The 18637-nt window shown below is 43.3% G+C and overlaps 1 protein-coding gene across 2 annotated transcripts in view; it reads right to left on the bottom strand.

Moving 5' to 3' along the window:
- The window catches only part of SRGAP2 (SLIT-ROBO Rho GTPase activating protein 2), a 488054-nt gene that overhangs the window by 9912 nt on the left and 459505 nt on the right, over positions 1–18637 (bottom strand). For both annotated transcript variants that reach the window (XM_069238579.1, XM_069238580.1), the window contains 4 exons: positions 4605–4684; positions 2337–2517; positions 1198–1347; positions 170–506 (listed from right to left, as the gene is read on the bottom strand). In XM_069238579.1, coding sequence (XP_069094680.1) covers positions 170–506; positions 1198–1347; positions 2337–2517; positions 4605–4684 — 748 coding nt within the window. The remainder of the gene's footprint in view (positions 1–169; positions 507–1197; positions 1348–2336; positions 2518–4604; positions 4685–18637) is intronic.

Genomic DNA, 18637 nt, shown 5'->3' with positions numbered 1-18637 from the left:
TGAGATTTTTAAAAAAGGAGTACACCGAATTTCCCCCAACCCAATGTCTTTGCATTACCAATTTTAAGTTAAATGTTCTGAAGCTCTTGCAAACATCTTGTAAGTGTCCACCATTGGCAATTTCAAACTTGAGATAATGGCAAATGATGTGTAGGAGAGTCACATATACCTGAACAATATACTCTGCATCCAATGGCCGGTGGTTATTGAAGCTCTTGGAACGCCCGGCAGCAGAGGTCTTCCGTGCCTGTGGACTGTCTATTCTGCTCTTCATAGATGAGTGCCGAGTGATTGAGTTCATGCTTCCATGGCCGCTGATGGAGCACTTATCCGGTGCGTCCTTCAAAAGACTTTGGCTCAGGATTGGCTGAGATGATGGCCTGGAACTAGTCGCAGCTCCCGGGGATGAAGGCTCAGAGGAGCATGCTACACCCTGAGTTCCAGCATGACTATCACTCTGTCGGAAGGCTCTCCGAATGCTACCAGATTCTGGCCTTTTCCTCTGCCTTCAAAGTACAAGTAAATAAAACACAGCATTAGTACTGAAATGTACGACGAGAACAAACAAGGGAAATACAGAAAGACTGTCATAACTAGAGATGCACAAAGAGCTTTTCCTCTGTTTTTCCTCTGTTTTTCCTGCTTTGTGTACTTAAGTGTGTTTTAGTTCTAACACACTAAAACATGAACTTAGACGAAACCTAAAACCAAAAAGTGATTTTTCACAACGGATGCAACCTCGAGGTGTGTGGTGGGTTTAGGAGGAAGACTCAGGTGATTTATTACTTTCCAAGAAACACAATTCCCAAAGGATAATGGAAATAAAGGTTAGACATGAACAGTGGATATTTAAACATTTAGGTTTTATGGATGAAGATAATTTCTGCATTTTTGGCAATATATTGCACATAACTGCCCCACATCTGCTTTCATAAAAACACATTTTTGCATCAAGCCTACAACATCTTCAAAAACTGTCTTTTACAATACAAACACATATCTGCAAATTATCTATCATTTTGTGAAATTTTTTCCAAGATAGAGAGTTCAATAATGTTAGCCCATGTGTGCAACGGCAATAGCTTCTGCACAGCAAGTGCTATATTTTCGGTCACTTGATGATGGCAAGGTGGACAATAGCAGCCTAGTTCAAGTCAACGTTCAGTAGTCAGCTCAACCACAAGCTGTTTTCCTTACTTGTTGATGTTGGCTAGGTAGATATCAGCAACATGACCTCCTATGGGACACGCCACGGTGGCTCTCGCAGACACCTTTTCTTCAGGTGGTGGCTCAGGAGCAGCTTCCAGCTCAGTTCTAGGGCTCGATCTCTCCAAAAATGTATCCTCACTACATTAAGGGGCAGATAAGAAAATGTTAGTCAATATCATCTCTTCACTTCAGCCTTTGATTCAGATATCTCTTCTTTTGTTAACCTCCGATTGAGTTCTCCCTGGCGCTCTTTCATAACCTTTCCACTCAGGTATGCAGCCCTGCACGTTCAGAACAATTGATATTGGTCTTTCTGTTCCTATTCTGTCAACCTTTCAATGGAGGTTTCTTGTTTTGCATAAACCATTGATCAAGCGTTCTCGTCCTGTTATCCCTTTTCCATTTGATCGAGGTTTAAAGAACTATTCTTCAATAAGCTTTTGATTGAAGTCTATATTCCTCTTTTTCCATAATCTATCGATTCATGTCTACAGCCCTGTTTTCTCATAATCTTTGAATGTAGGTCTTGGTTCCAATTCTTCTTTAAATTTATATTCCAGAGTTATAGTCCAGTTTTTCCATAACCCTTCGATTGAGGTGTATAGCCCTATTCTTCAATAAACGTTTAATTGAGGTCTACAGAGCTATTTTTCTACAACTCTTTTACTGAGGTTTGTATTCTTTTCTTCCCACTAGTCGTAGGACGTCTCTACTGTTCCACAGTATCCTTAAGGCTGCTTTCGATAAGGCCTATTAGTCTATCTCATACTTCAAGATTGTCCTATATTATCAATGTTTTCTTTAATAACGATATAATATTAAGAAGTAAATCCATCTTTTCACGGAATTCCTTTCAGCTAACAATTCAACCAAGGTTGTTTTTCTTTCATCTCTTCAAGTCAACAATTTGAGGTCCAAATTCTTCATCACCAACTCAAGGTCACTAGTTTATCGTCAGTTTCTTCTACCCACTCTTTTACCTGAATTTCATTTGATTACATCTTTCCACTATTAACAAAATTATCCATTTTTCCTCCTCTAACTTCAAACCACCCCTTCAGTCATGGTAGGAATTAGGAAAGTAACCAGCTTTAGTGTAACAGACAAATAAATAAAACCTGACTTACGCATCCTGGACAACAACATACTGATGGGGGATGAGCCCATCGATCCCGTTGTGACGTCCATCCCACCAGTCTGTAGAGGCTCTGTGGCACAATAAAAGGGACGCCCCCTTTTTGAAGGACAGCTCTCGTGTGGTTCGCCCTGTGTAGTCAAACTTTGCCATGGCTTCGATGGGCTCGCATTCTAACAAGCAGAACAAGAGGGCACAAATCAGCAACACTTTCACTTGCCAAAGACAATCTGGTCAGAAACAAAGATGAGGGGTGCACAAAGTAAGCAATCAGATCACTGTCTTGCTTATGGGCACTGCAAAGCACTTTAAAGGGGCTGTATTATAAATTGGGAAATAAGCACAGAGTATTTATCACATAGCTCATAAGCAAAATGAAACCACGCTCTATAACAAGGCCAGAATGGGATCTCTCTAGTGGAGAATGCCCACTTTACCCATTAAAATGTAACCAATATGAAATGCCCAAGGCCTTCTCGGTGCCCAGATACCATTAAAAGCATGTGCTCAAAGCGGAATTACAGCGGACAGTGCCCAAACACATACAAAATGAAAACAGAACTCCACTCACTGCAGTTCCACTGCCCTGTTACCAGAACTCCAAGGAATGAGGCTAACAGAACACAAGACTCACCTGAACAAACATTATGCCTGCAGTTCCTACTCCTAGGAAGCACATATGAGACAGCATCTTAAAACTAGAGACATCAAGAATATCCAATCCAACAGTCTCCTATCCTTCAGGAAAAACTGATAATACATGTATCCAAAATCCATCTAGCAGAGTAAAGCCCTGCCTCCCCATCCTCCTTACCTAGTCCACGCAGCATATGCTCCTCAGACTAGCACCCCTGCCCTTCCCCTTTGTTGTCTAACTCCTTCACAGCTCTTAGTTCCAGTTCTGTTTTACTGTACTAATGGTGTAGCTCTGATGATGTATGACTTTGTTACTCTCTTCTAAAGTATCTTGGTCTGTTCGTTGTAAGACACCCCATTTCCCTGGTGGTTAGATCCATGCAATATACATTAAAAAATACATTCTAATTGCTGCCTAGACATGTATGGACTGCCAACAAGCACTCAACTATGCTGCCCTCAAGAGATTGTCCACTACACACAGCTGGGGGGGGGGGGGGGGGGGTTGCCTTCTAATCCAAACAGGATAACACAAACAGTACTCAAAATAACATTTACATCAGTTTTGGAGTCAAAATAAAGTTACGTGCTTATGTTTTTATTTATCACTTCATTTATGGACAAATGTGACAGTAAGTTTAAAAATAAAAACAAAAACTAAACTAAAATTCTAACAGATCAAACCAAACAAACCTATGTCCTCTTGCATCTCCATCTGAACTCATCAGCAAAAGCAGACCAATTATTGTATCGTTAACAATTTTTGTTTATCTCAAAATTGCAGTTTAACATTTCCTAAACTATATTTTGTCTTTGTGCTTTATACCATAATCCCTACTATTTCGTTAAAAAAAACATGCAAATGGTTTTTAGTGTGGCAGCACTCACGGAAAATGATAAATTAAATGCACTCATGTCAGTATTATAAAGTCAACCAGAGACACCAACTCAAACACTTCATGGGACACAGGGTATAAACTGCATAACCGTGGGGCAAACCCTATGGAAAGTGTGGGTTGTATTTTTCCAAACTGTTGACAAGAGAACTTAGCATGTTCACTCCTAAGTAATCGGCAAGAGAAAACTAACCTTGCATGGTTGCTGGTATGCCTTATCCCACTTATTGTGGCAATCTGTACAACTCAACAGCAATGGAAGAACGTTTGCTCAAAAGTCTCACCCCCACAGCAAACCCAAACGAGGAGTTAAACCCTTCACTGTGTTTTTGTTAATAACCAAACCCAGGGCAGTAACTAAGGAACAAGACATGTTTCAGACAAAAGTGGAAGTACCCGTAGTGGGTAAAAACTAATTTCAACCTGATATTTAAGTCCTAAAAAGGAATATATTGGCCTCACGTATTCCTAACTACATGCCCCAGACCCACCAGAAGCAGTGGCCTGTCGGGTCTGCATTTGATTTTCCTTAAACCCATGAGGCCTATGGTCATAATAGCTAGGACTCAATGTCCTTCAGTTTATGTGATTATGTCTATAACAGAAGAATTCTCCCAAGTTCTCATCAAGACATATTGCCAATATCGTGCTACACGCTCTTTGTTTCCCCACATAGGTTGAATAGACTACAGAGGAAGCCTTGCAGATCAGGACACACTGATACCAACCATCCTCGCTGACATGATGTTCTGCGACAATATCCTGCACAGAGTCGTCAACAGAAGTTGGATCACCTTGAGAGCTTTCACTGCAGGGGAAAGAAGAAAGAATGTATGCCTTCACAATGTGCATATGCAGAATGTTCTTTCACAGACAGCAACACATACCTCCACAGCCAGGCTAAGGGGCAAACAAATTCCTCTTTTAAATCAGTTTTGTGCGATCAACACCATTAAACTGCCTCATCCAACTTACCAATGCTCGAACCCTCACACATTATAGTAAAATAATCAGAAAAAGGCAAACTGTGCATGTACATTTCCTGGCTGAAGCAAAGGCGTTAGTGTCTACGTCATGCACACTACTTAGGGTGTGTAGGGCAAGCCATAGAGTGATTGTCAGCAGGCATGTGCCTTCTAACTACAGGTATGGGATGCATGTATTTTGAGCTAGGGTGTTGTAGATTGAATACCTGTTTATGAATCTCACTGTTAGGATGACCTCAGAGCACCTAGAAGCATGGAACAGGAAGGCTTCATCCGCTATCACGACATGCTTTCTTGCAAGCCTGGGAGGTTCTTCGTGAAATGAGGCATCCTACATGGGTTTAATGGTTTAGTAATCTGGGTGGAACCAGGGAACCCCACAGATCCGCTAAAGCCTTTGGGCGAGCAGTATTCTCACCAACGGTAGGGACAAGATGCCCCGATAGAGCTGTAGGGAATTACGTTAAGCTCCTCTACTAAGGTAGCCAGGATATTAAGTGTCAGAAAAATCATTAGTACAGCTCAAGCACCACCGACGACAAAACATCAAACGATAACCACAGACCATGGCCAGGCACATCTTGACATGTAGGCAGAACCAACGTATCCTTTGTGGTCTCTAGCTTTACTTCTACTTACCAATACCGAAATGGAGAACACCAGGTTTAGAGATGGATTACACAGAGGTAGAGCTCATCCTAAAAAAGACAACACCCCTCCTCAACTCAATCAAATATACTTGCAGGAAAATAAAATTCCTGCAACCTCAAGTTATCTTAATAACTATAACACGTAAAGAACCCAGCGAAGGAGAAAAAAGTGAATACGCAAAGCCATAGACAGAAAACTGGCTTTCATTTGGGTTTTTTAAGACTCCCAGTGTTGTAAAATAAAGGAAATTAGGCATAGGCAGGGCCACTAGAATTATGTAGCAAGGGAGGACCAAATTATGCGGCAGGGTCGACTAAATTTTGCACCAAGAAAAACTATGCGGCATGATGCAGAAATTTTAATTAATTTTTTTTAAAAAGACGACTTCCCTATTTTGCCTTTTTAGGGTCGAGCTTGCGTTGCATGCATTCGCGCATCGCAGCGAGACGCTTTAGTATTTAGAAAAGGGCTCGGAGCCCTGTCAACTTCACGGTTTGTGGGCTTGCCTAATAAAATCTGCTTGCTTTTATTAGTCGAAGGCACGCATACGTCATGCCTTTTCCGGTAGCTAGCCCTCCTCGAGCGCAGCGACCAAGTACAGAAAACATGCGAGGCTTGCTGTTTTCCATCGGGCTCGTGGACTTCTTTTTCTCTAATTCACGAGCGCGATCTCGCTTGGCAGAAGTCGAGCGCTTTACATAGTTAATTTCACTTTTTCGGGTTATGTACATAAATGCACTTTTGCCCGATAGGTGAAAAGTCGGGTTAGGAGTTTACAACGCGATCAGCTCTAACATGATTAAACACGAGACCCGTTGCATTGTACATGCTTGTTTAACATGGCAACACTATCTGGGCAAAGATTTCACCTCATGAGTACCAGTTTAACACCCAAATACAGCAATAAGCAATTAAAAGATGTCGAATCGACCCTTTGTGAAGGGCCTTCCACTGAGCATTAACTCATACAAATGTCACTACATTTTTAGTAACTTTGGCCGTATACTTACAGTGGCCCTTAGCCTGGGGCGGATAAAGTAATTTCTGAAATATCACACCACATGAGTAACTCAGCAATGGACCTGTTGTTTTGAGTTGCCGGCTACAATAAGGCCTCAGGGGCGCACTCCACCGCCTCCCACCCCCACCCAATAGTACTTGTAACAGCCGTGACACAAGGTGAATTGTTTCCAGATGTTGCCTTTACACTCCATGGAGGGCCCCATTCGGCCTGAAACGCATTTGCTACTGAAGGGAACGGAAAGAGCGTCTGCCTTTGTTTCTACTTAACTAGGGCACACATTTAGACAGACGCTCGCAACACCAAGTAACAACATTTGCAATGCAATGGGTCTTGCATATTTTGAACAAGTTAATTGTCAACTTTTGACAACAGCGCCCACGAGCAAAAACAAATAAAGACAGATGAGTGGAAACTGAGAAAAGACACTTAAAATAAAATAAAGTTAACCTTTAACAAATAAAAATTTTGTTTGTCTTGCTGGGCATGTTTTTGCCAGTCACATGCCTTCTGTTTGTGGGGCACTGGAAGTTAGAACAAAATAGCACCTCAATCATGTTGGGAGCAGTGGGCGGGCACTAAATTAAGTTGAAATCAATTAGTGCATGATCCCTGCTCCACAGAGAGGAACGGAAAAGATGCCAGACATGAGTTGCCGAATTACGAGGCTGTGAAAAAAATAAAAAATAAATAAAAAAATAAAATAAAAAAAAGACAAAAAAAGTGCCACGCAAACCAACAAATGGTGAGCGACAGGGGGCTCAAAGCCCTTCACTGAACACAACAGTGTCTCGCATGCGAGATGCATGCGCTAGCGCGTGCACTTGCAGGCTCAACCCTAATAAAAACTCACAGCAAGTGCCTACTTCAGACAACACCAGGCATTCATTTTTGTACAGACAGCAAAGCAGGCCGAAATATACCACAATTGGCATAAACAGTCTTGTTGAATCAAAAAACCCATAATCGCTTAGAAAAAAACAATCCATTTGGTCATAGCACGAAGACAAGTAAGATGCGACCGCACAACACTTGACAGCAAAATCTCTTATAAAACAAGAGCTACAAGTTTGTTACAAGCTACAAGTTTGTTACAATAAACTGTGAACCTATTGGACTGTGTTTCAGACTAAAACGGGTCGGGCCCTTCCGGGTGGCAGCCTGTTATATGTGTTGTGGAGAATGGGGCGAGTTTGACACCATGAGAAATTAATGTTCGTGGCTTTGCTTGTGTGAATGGCGGGGGACCAGCGTCAACCCGTGCCTCTGAGAGCATACCTCGGTGACTTAAACGCATGCAGTACATGTATAACGGCCGCAGCGGGTTGCGATTAATGTCAGAGTGGACTTTGGCGCCCTCACATTATCTATGGGCGGTGATGCAAGTTCAGAGCATAATACAGCGATAAGGTGACATTTCACTTAATTACAAGGACTACTATTTTTCATCAGCCAAGTGTAGGGTGACCACCTGGTATGGTGGCCAATTCAGGACAGGACTGTATATATATATATATATATATATATATATATATATAAATAAATAAAAAATCAAGACAAAAGGTTCAAAATTCAGAACAAAAGTCAATTCTACCAACACATCCAAGACGAGGCCACACCAGACTACTTTATTAGTGTATTTACTATTTTGTACATTGCACTATTTATTCACTGTGGTCTTTATGTGATTGCCTCTAGGAATGCTACATTCAAGTGGCATATTATGTCCTTGCTCAATAGTAAATTAATGCTCTTGTGCAAGGTGTCAAGGGCATCCGCCTTATCCAAATTTACCCAATCTTTCTTGGAGAGAAAGCGATATTTTGATTATATTCCTATGCAGTTTAAAACTTAAGGCATACAGTGTGGGAATCATTACTGAGAGACTGACTTGGCCAAATCTCTGCACAATGTGGATTAGGCTAAAATACTGGAATATCCCCATAAAGTATCCGGCGGCTCCAGTTTTAAGTATATTCAATTTAATATTCTGAACTGAGCCTACCTTCCAACTGCCCAAATTACCAAAATATACCAGGGCGCAGCAGCTGCATTTGTCCTAACTGTATGCAATTAAATGTCAATTTGCTTCATATGCTTTGGTCTTGACCCACACTCTTTCATACTGCCAGAGAGTTCTTGAGGTGCTGTCAACCACAATGGGCAGTGTACGAAATTCCAAGAAATAGTCCTATTCGCCAAATTTCCCCGCCCTAAGCTCAAGAAACCCTTCGCTAATACCTTGACCTGGCTCGTCTAGCAAAACACAATATTACTCTGCAACAAAAGGATCCGCTTTCTCCGACTTCTTGCTCTCTTGGTTTCAATCTGAGAGCACGCTGTTACACAAGGAGGAATGAGTGGGCTGAGAAAATATTTTATAGCACAGAAGTGGGATATTTTGGTGGAATGCTTTAAAGACTGCACCAAGGATGATGCACTTACCCTGTAATCCATCAGCGACACACATACTCTTGGTTTTTATGTACTAGTTGTTCCTGCCAAATATAGGTAACTACACAAGGCAGTGGTCTAAGGGGGCCTATCCCCAACACACTTTTGGAGCACTTTCTTTTATGCACCACAGGTTTCACTGCTCTGCTCCCCTACACAGATAGTTAAGGCAGTGGTGACTGGGCAGGAGGATGGGGATGGACATTTTATTATGGGTCAGTTAGTTACACTGAATTATTTTACAAAAATTGTGCGCTAACTCTTCATAAAAATTTATGTAGCCAAGCACTGTTCTTTAAATGTCTAATGGAATCTTTTGCTACATACTGGACTACCATCTTGCAATGTAACCTCTTTTTGGCATACAACAATAAAATCTTTAAAAATTTAGTAGTTTTTCAAATTAGTACATTAGATCAAATAAATGTTAATGCAATTTTGTGAAGTGAACGTTTCTATACATGAACTATGAACATTACTTAACCCTCCCTCTTGACAACACCAGAAGTGAACAAAGTGAACCCATTATCTGGTGTCCCTTATAATTATTGTTATTGACGGTGGAATATTACAGGCTAATAAAACATACAAGTGAGTTTTTGTACACAGTCCATCTTAAACTGAATTAATTGAAAGTGCTCTCAAATATCGCTATCAGGTAAATTAGACACAAAGTTAATTGATTTGACTTAGATGGCACACTTTAGTCATACAGGGAATCCAGGATTTGAACCCAGGCTTCCCGGTCACACACAGTGCACTTTAGCCACTGACTAGATTAATTTATTTTTCACAGTCCCATTTAAAACTAGAAGACAGTGTTTAGGTACAACTGTGTAAAACTAATAGTACACTGTGTTAGATAAACACAGATCACAGGATAATCTGACACAAGAACTAAAAAGAACAAGCATTGGCAAACCAACAGGTCTCGTCTGTCTCGCAATGCGTTTTGCCATGGTGTACACCAGTGGGACTGCTGTTCAGCATGCAATGGCATAGAGTGTCAGAGTGGAGTGAGGGAGTAGAGTGTCGTAGAGTGGATTCATTGGAGTGTCGTGGAGTAGAGTGTCAGAGCTGAGTAGTTGAGATTTCAGTGGTTCAGTGGCAGAGGGTCAGAGTGGGGTGGAATAGGGTAGAGTAGGTTGGAGTGGATCAGGGTAGAATGAGTGGAGTAGGGTGGATTGGTGCAGGGTGGATTGGAGTGGGATGGACTGAAATGGGGTGAGGTGGATTGAAATGAGTTGGATTGTTTTGGGGTGGGTGGTTGGATTGGGGTGGATGGGACTGGGTGGGGTGGATTAGACTGGATTTGAGTGGGGCATGCTGGAGCACGGTGGACTGGAATGGGATAGAGTGGGGGCGATTGGAGTAGAGTGGGGTGGGATGGACTGTAGTGAGGTGGATTGGAGTGGGGTGGATTGGGGGTACTGCAAGATTATGTGTTAAAGCATCATTTCTGAAATTACACACAATAAAGAAACAATGTTGCTTTGCAATATTTAGAACAAGGTAATAGTCATCTTTTGAGAACAGCACCCAAGAGTCAAAACAAACGAAAACATGAGTGCAAAGTGAGAAAAGAGGACTTGGCAAAATAAAGTTGGCTTTAAAAATACAACTTTGCAATTTTGTTTGTCCTGCTGGGTACGTTTTTGCCAGTCACAAGCCTTCTGTTTGCAGGGCACTAAAACTTAAAAAGAACAAAATAGTACCTCAATCACGTCTGGAGCACAGGATGGGTACTGAATAAATTGAATTAATCAGTGCTTGGTCCCTGCTCAAAACCGAGGAACAGAAATGATGCTTGGCCTGCATTGACAAGTTACGAGGCTGTAAAGAAGACTGCCATGCAAGCCAACAAATAGTAAGCGACAGGCGGGCTTTGAGCCCTTTGCTGTACACAACAGAGTCCTGCTAGCTCATGCACTCACAGGCTTGACCCTAAAAAAAGGTACATAATGAAGGGAAGGCACGACACCACATCCTAATATCACTGGCTCTTTTAGACATTACATGGCACATTCAGCAAGGTTCTGTGTTTCCCTTGTGCCACGCAGTGTGACGCAAAACCTAGAATGAGATTTGCCATGACGCGTAGAGGCACCCTGCATGGGTTGTTAAATCTGTTATAATGCAAGGCAGCACAAGTCGTTGCCTTGTGTTACATTAAGCCATGAAAGCATTACATTTGTGGAGCTTGGATGTTACCAAACATCAACCCATGTATTCTAAGGATTCCCAGCTTTACCAACACTGGTAGGCCTGGGAAGACATTAGAATTGTATGCCTTCCCAGGGGTGGCACAACAAGGAGAAAGAAAACGTTACTTACCCAGTAGACATCTGTTCATTGCATGTAGTGCTGTAGATTCACATGCTTTGCATAAGTCCGCCATCTAGTGTTGGGCTTGGAGTGTTACAAGTTGTTTTTCTTCGAATAATGTTTGAGTCACGAGATCGAGTGACTCCTCCTCTCGGTGATACTGTGCATGGGCATCAAGTCCTTTGTTAGATTGTTTTCACGCAGGTGGGTGAAGTAAAGAGTGTGTATATGTATATGTAGATAGATAATAAGTAAAAGAGAGAGATGTCCATGCAATGTGTATGCATATTTACAATATACTGTACTACAACGACTATAGGTTTCCAGGGCGAATCTACAGCGCTACATGTCACAAACAGATGTCTACTGGATAAGTAACATTTTCTGTTCAATGGCACGTGTAGTTGTAGATAAACATGCTTTGCATAGACTGTAAAGCAGTCAATCAATCAATCAAAGCATTTGTAATGCGCACTACTCACTCGTGAGGGTCTCAAGGTGCTGATCGGGGGGAGGGGGCGGAGGTGCTACTGATCGAACAGCCAAGTCTTGAGGTGTCTCCTGAAGGTAAGTAGGTCCTTGTCTGTCATAGGTGGGTGGGAAGAGTGTTCCACGTCTTGGCGGCGAAGTGGGGGAGCGATCAGCCGCTGGTGGTCATTCTGTGGATGCGTGGGAGGGTGGCAAGGGCAAGGTCAGCGGAGCAAAGCTGTTGGGACGGGGTGTAGAAGGAGAGCCGTCTGTTGAGGTATTCTGGTCCAGTGTTGTGTAGTGCCTTGTGAGCATGGGTGAGGAGTTTGAATGTGATTCTCTTGTTGACAAGAGCCAGTGCAGGTCTCTAAGGTGGGCTGTGATGTGGCGAGGGATGTCCAGGATGGGGCGTGCGGAGGCATTCTGTATGCTTTGCAGTCTTTTCTGGAGCTTGGTTGTGATTCCTGCGTAGAGGGCGTTGCCGTAGTCCAGTTTGCTGCTTACCAGGGCTTGCGTGCCCGTCCTTCTGGTTTCAGTGGAGATCCATTTGTAGATCTTCTGAAGCATGTGGAGGGTGTTGAAGCAGGAGGAAGAGACGGCTGGGTCACTGATAGCGATTAATCCAGTATGAATCCCAGGTTGCGTGCGTAGTCGGTGGGTGTTGGTGTGGTTCCCGGTGTGGCAGGCCAGCAGAAGTCATCCCATGCAGAGATGGTGGAGCAGAGGATGAGGACCTCAGTTTTGTCAGAATTCAGTTTCAGGCAGCTGCTCTTCATCCATTCGGCGATGGCCTTCATTCCTTCGTGTAGGTTGGTTTTGGCGGTGGTGGGGTCCTTGGTGAGGGAGAGGCAGCTGGGTGTCATCGGTGTATGAGACGATGTTGAGGTTGTGAGATCCGGCCATGTTTGCGAGTGGCGCCATGCAGACGTTAAAGAGGGTCGGGCTGAGGGACGATCCCTGGGGTACTCCGCAGATGATTTTGGTGGCTTCAGAGCGTAATGGAGGGAGGCGGACTCTTGAGTTCTGCCAGTGAGGAAGGAGGTGATCCAGTCCAGGGTTCTGTCATGGATCCTTGCGTCGTTGAGGCGTGTGCATAGGGTGTGGTGGCAGACGTTGTCGAATGCGGCTGAGAGGTCCAGGAGGATCAGGGCCACGGCTTCGCCGTTGTCCAGTATGATCCTGGTATCATCAGTGATAACAATGAGGGCAGTTTCGGTGCTGTGGTTCCTCTGGAATCCGGATTGGGACAGGTCCTGAGTGGTGTTCTCCTCGAGGAAACGGGTCAGTTGCTTTTTGATAATTTTCTCAATGACTTTTGCCGGGAAGGGGAGCAGGGAGATGGGTCGGAAGTTCTTGAGGTTCTTTGGGTCGGTCTTGGGTTTCTTGAGGAGGGCGTTGATCTCAGTGTGTTTCCAGCTCTCTGGGAAAGTGGTGGTCTCGATGGAACTGTTGATGATCTTCCAGAGTTGGGGTGGGATGACTGAGTTCGCTTTGTTGAAGATGTGGTGAGGGCAGACGTCGGATGGTGAGCCGCAGTGGATGGCGTTCATGGTTTTTATGGTGTCCTCGTTGTTGACGTGGGCCCAGGAGAGCGGCAGGCAGGCGGTAAGTCAGTGGTGTTGGTGGTTGAAGGGGGGGGTTTAGGGGGGGGGGGGTATTGGTATTGAAGCTGTCATGGATATCTGTGATCTTGCGGTAGAAGAAGGTGGCTAGGGAGTCACAGAGGTCTTGTTATGGCAGGATCTCGTTGTTGGAGCCGGGGTAGGAGAGTTCCTTCACGTTGTTGAAGAGCTCCTTGTAGCTGTGTGCGTTGCTGTCGATGCTTTCTTTGAAGGCGGTTCGCATGAGTTGGTGGTGTCTGCGGATGGCATTCTTGAAGGCTACGTGGTTGTGAGGTGTCTGTTCTTGGTGCCACTTTTTCTCGAGTCTTCCTTTTTGTGCTTGGATTCTTGAGGGTTGGTGGTGAACCAGAAGGCCTTTCTGTCAGTGCCCAAATAAGCAGTGGCTAGCCGGTAGGAGCTTGAGTAGCTTGAAATAATGTCATAAGTACTGCTTGTCCAACATATGCATGCTGGCGAGTTAGGACATCTACGCACTAATTATTAGTAAATGTGTGTGGTGTAGACTATGTAGCTGCTTTACATATATCTGCTATTTGTGTGTTCCCTAAAAATGCAATTGAAGCTCCTTTTTTTCTAGTAGAAAGTGCTTTAGGAACTATTGGTAGTTGTCTTTTAGCTTTTAAGATACAAGTTTGAATACACTTCACTATCCATCTAGCTAACCCATTTTTTGAAATGAGATTACCTTTGAGAGGTTGTGAAAAAGCAACAAACAGTTGTTTTGATTTCCTTTTGAGTCTTCTGTTTTGTTGATGCAATACATAAGAACTCTTTCAACATCAAGGGTATGTAGAAGCAAATGAATCTGGTCGTGGAAAGAAGACTGGCAATTCCATTGATTAATATGAAAAGGTGAAACTACTTTAGGTAGGAACTTTGGATTTGTTCTAAGGACTAGTTTGCCCTTATGAATTTGGAAGAAAGGTTATTCTAGAGTGAACGCTTGAATTTCACTAACTCTGCTTAAAGAAGTTATGACTACTAAAAAAGCAACCTTCCATGAGAGGATCTGTAAAGTACTAGAATGCATGGGTTCACATGGTGGACCCATAAATCTCGTGAGTACAATATTAAGATTCCATACAGGAGCTCTCTAGGTGGAATGATTCTCTTAAGGCCCTCCATGAATGTTTTGTTGACAGGGATTCTAAATAAAGAAAGATGTTGTCTATTTTGAAGGTAAGCAGCTATGGCCACTAAACGAAGCCTAATGGAAGAGTATGCTAGATTTGCTTTTTGTAAGTGTAACAAATAGCATACAGTGTCTTTCCTGAAGTGTTAAGTGGATCAATATTTCTGGACTGACAAGAATATACAAAATGTTTCCATTTAGCAGCAGAACAATGTCTAGTTGTGGGTTTGCGTGCTTCCTTCGGAATATCCATACATTCAGATGGAAGTTGTAAGTAACCAAATTCTATGACCTCAGGAGCCATATCGCAGGATTGAGTGTGTTGGGATTTGAATGTCTGATTTGGTCTTTCCTTTGAGTCAACAGATCTGGTCTGTTTAGAAGCTTGTGATGAGGTACTACAGACAGATCCAGTGTTGTATACCAATGTTGACGTGCCCATGTGGGGGCTATAAGAATCATAGTGAGTGAGGTCTGTTTGAATTTGCGTATGAGAAAGTGAATGAGTGGGAGAGGCGGAAAAGCGTAAGAAAATATCCCTGACCAATTCATCCATAGAGCATTGCCCATGGACTGAGGGTGTGGGTATCTGGACATGAAGCTTTGGAATTTTGAGTTCTTATGTGGCGAAGATCTATGTCCGGCGTTCCCCATTACTTGTGGGTGAATTTCCCATTTGTGGACTTGTTGCTGCATCCTGCTTAACAGGTCCACTAGTTGATTGACCCTTCCCGGGAGATACTCTGCCAGTAGCTGAATGTGAATGTGAATTGCCCAGTTCCAAATTGTCAGAGCTAGAAGGCACAATCGAGATGAATGTCCTCCCCCCCCCCCCTGTTTTTGCAGTACCTATTAACACTATCTTGTGTGAGATTTGTGTCAGAAATACTTTGAGTGCTAGGAAGACTGCTCTGCTAGTAATTCCAGGTAATTTATATAAGTCTGTTGGATGGAGTCCCATTTCCCTTGTATGATGAGGTTGTTGAGGTGAGCGCCCCAACCTGTCTGTGATTAATCTGTTTGTAAGTGTGGTCTGAGGCACAGGGTCCTGAAAGGGCTGCCCTTTTGAGAGGTTGGTGTGATTCCACGGAGTCTGGCGGTCCAAACAACACTAGATCCTAAAGCTGACCCTGTGACTGAGACCGCTGTAGGTAAAGACACTGCTGCAGTCCTGCATGTGGAACTATGGCTATACAGGAATCCATCATTCCTAACAGTTTTTATCACTAACTTCACTGTATAAGTGTGACTGTGTTGCAGTTGAGAGATTAGATTATGAAATGCTTGAATTCTTACTGGGTTTGGCTATGCTATTCCTGACTGAGTGTTCAGAATTGCTCCCACATACTGCTGTATTTGTGATGGTTGCAAGTGGGATTTGAGGTAGTTGATTGTGAATCCCAAACTGTGTAGAACATCTACAGTGTATTGAGTGTTACGCCGACAAGTGTGAATTGTGCTGGCTTTTATGAGCCAGTCATCTAGATATGGGAACACACGCTGCAACTACTGCTAAAAATTTGGTGAACACCCTTGGTGCTGTTACCCTGAATTGAAGTACCTTGAATTGGTAGTGCTTTCGTGCAGTGACAAATATTAGGTATTTGCGATGTGCTGGATGTATGGGAATGTGGAAATCAGCATCCTTGATGTCAAATATAGTCATGTAATCCCCTTGTTGTAGTAGGGGAATAACGTCTTGCTCAGTGACCATATTTGAAAGTGTTCTGAAAGAATGTATAAGTTGAGATGCCGGAGATCTAAAATTGGTCTTAATGAGCAGTCTTTCTTTGGTATGAGGAAGTATAGTGAATATACTCCTGATCAATGTTGGGATATAGGTACCTTTCCATGACCCAATTGAGCAGGAGGTAGCGTACCTCCTCTTTTAGTAGAGTGAGATGGTCTTGAGAGAGTTTATGTGAGTGAGGGGGAATTTTGGCAGAGTGGAAATGGGTTCCAGACAATAGTCATGTTGGACAATTGACAGAACCCATTGGTCTGTAGTGATGTTGTGCCATTGAGGATAAAGGTTAACCAGTCTTCCTCCCACGGGGGATATGTGGCTGGGGGAATGTTCAGCAAGTCACTGCTTGGTTGAGGTGGAGGAACCTCTGGAAGCGGATGCTTTCCCTCCTCCTCTATTATTGGATCCTTAACATTCCTATTGTATAAAAATGTGAGGTCCGTTTTTGTTGTGAGGTTATTGTCTCTGTAGCTGATGGTTTGAAGCCACCTCTAAATTGTGGCCTACAAAAATTGCCTCTAGTGGGTGTGGTGTACAGCGCACCCATAGCTTTTAACTTCTCTGAATCTTTTCTGAGTTTTTGTATTGTTGCGTTTATCTACGGTTCGAATAGATGTTCCCTATCAAAGGGCATATTTAAGACAGCTTGCTGTATCTCAGGTTTAAAACCTGAACATTGCAGCCAAGCATGCCTTTTAATGACCACACTGGTGTTAATCCCTCTTGCTGCTGTTTCAGCTGCGTCTGTAGCAGGTCTAGAAGCGTTATTAGATATAGCTTGCCCTTTTGTGACTATTTGTTGTCCCCGTTTTTTTATGTTCTGGTGGAAGATACTGTAAAAGTTCCTCCATCTGGTCCCAGTAGGCCCTATCATATCTTGCTAAGAGTGCCTGTGAGTTTGCTATCCTCCAGTGATTTGTAGCCTGGGAAGCTACCATTTTACCTGCTGCATCTAACTTTTTGCTTTCCTTGTCTGGAGGAGCATCTCCTGGGGACTGACTATTGGCCCTTTTCCTGGCTGCACTAACAACTATGGAATCAAGTGGTAACTGAGTCCTGATACAAACTGGGTCCCAAAGTGCAGGTTTATATTTCTTACCCACCCTAGGTGTGATTATTTTGGCCTTTAATGGTTCTTTAAAAATGTCAGACGAATGTCTGAGCATGCCTGGGAGCATTGGAAGGCATTGGTATTCCTTATGTGTAGCTGCTAATGTATTATATGGAAAATCATCCTCAATGGGTTCTGTGTGCAGCTGAACATTACGGTAGTTGAGCTACCCGAGCTATAACCTGCTTATAGGCAGGGGTATCTTCTGGTGTAAATGGTCGGGCAGGATACAAACCTGGACTGTTATAAAGGATGGGATCAGGATCACATAGGTCCCATGGATCTGTATCTTGCTGAATGTCACTAAGATCGTCCCTGTGAGGTGATGCTGAGGATGTCTGTGGGTAAAACTGTGTGTCATATGTGGGTGATGGTGGAGCGGAAGGATGGAAAGGAGAATGTGGTGGTGAAGGCAACTGTTGCTGTGTAGCCTTTTCTTTCTCCTTCTCTGTTGAGACTCTTTGGTGGAGACCAAGCATCTAAAGTCTCTTGAAAAGTAAATTTTCTTTTAATAGATGCAGGAGGAGAAGCAATTATCCTTTCAGTGTCCTTTTGAATATGAAGTTTGCAGTTTCGCATCCATAACTTCTAAAATAGATTATATATTTGATGAGTCCTCTGTAGCTATAGTGTGTTTACTACTGATGGTTTTTGGTTCAGAAGAGTTTGACACAAGTGTTTGATTCAAACCGAAAGTGTCTGTTCCGAAAGTGGTATCGTTTGTTTCGGCTCCGAGGTCTCAGATTTTCGGCTCGATACTGAAACAGCTGCAGCGGTGTGTTTAGTCGGTACCAAATGCACTTTGGTCTTCGATATTCTCGGTGCGTAACTCTAAGGTTGGTCATCTGGATTTATTTTTCGGCTCTGACCATGGCTCAAAGGCAGTGGAGGATCGATGACCAGTGCAGGAGTATTTTTGACTGTCTTTGGGTGTGGTGACTTGGCAGGTGTACTCACGTACTGCACCGGTGGTATGGACTGCCTGTCGGAATCTTGATCAGAGTCCGAATATCCGATGGATACGACTGTGCCGTATCCCAACTCGTCCTGCATGTACTCCTCTCAGAAAATATCAGGTGTGTCTTCTGTGGACTTGGACACCATCACTAATCGACGCGTTCTTCGGTCACAGAGAGTCTTCTTGGATCAAAACGATCTACAGGCATCAAAGGTGTCTTCTCGATGATCAGGAGATAAGCAGAGAATGCACACCAGATGCTGGTTGGTGTACGGGAATTTTGTGT

The sequence above is a fragment of the Pleurodeles waltl genome, chromosome 6, assembly GCF_031143425.1.
Source record: "Pleurodeles waltl isolate 20211129_DDA chromosome 6, aPleWal1.hap1.20221129, whole genome shotgun sequence".
Taxonomy (NCBI): Eukaryota; Metazoa; Chordata; class Amphibia; order Caudata; family Salamandridae; genus Pleurodeles; species Pleurodeles waltl.
The sequence above is the reverse complement of the archived record's forward strand: the minus strand, read 5'-3'. Positions and strand labels throughout refer to the sequence as shown.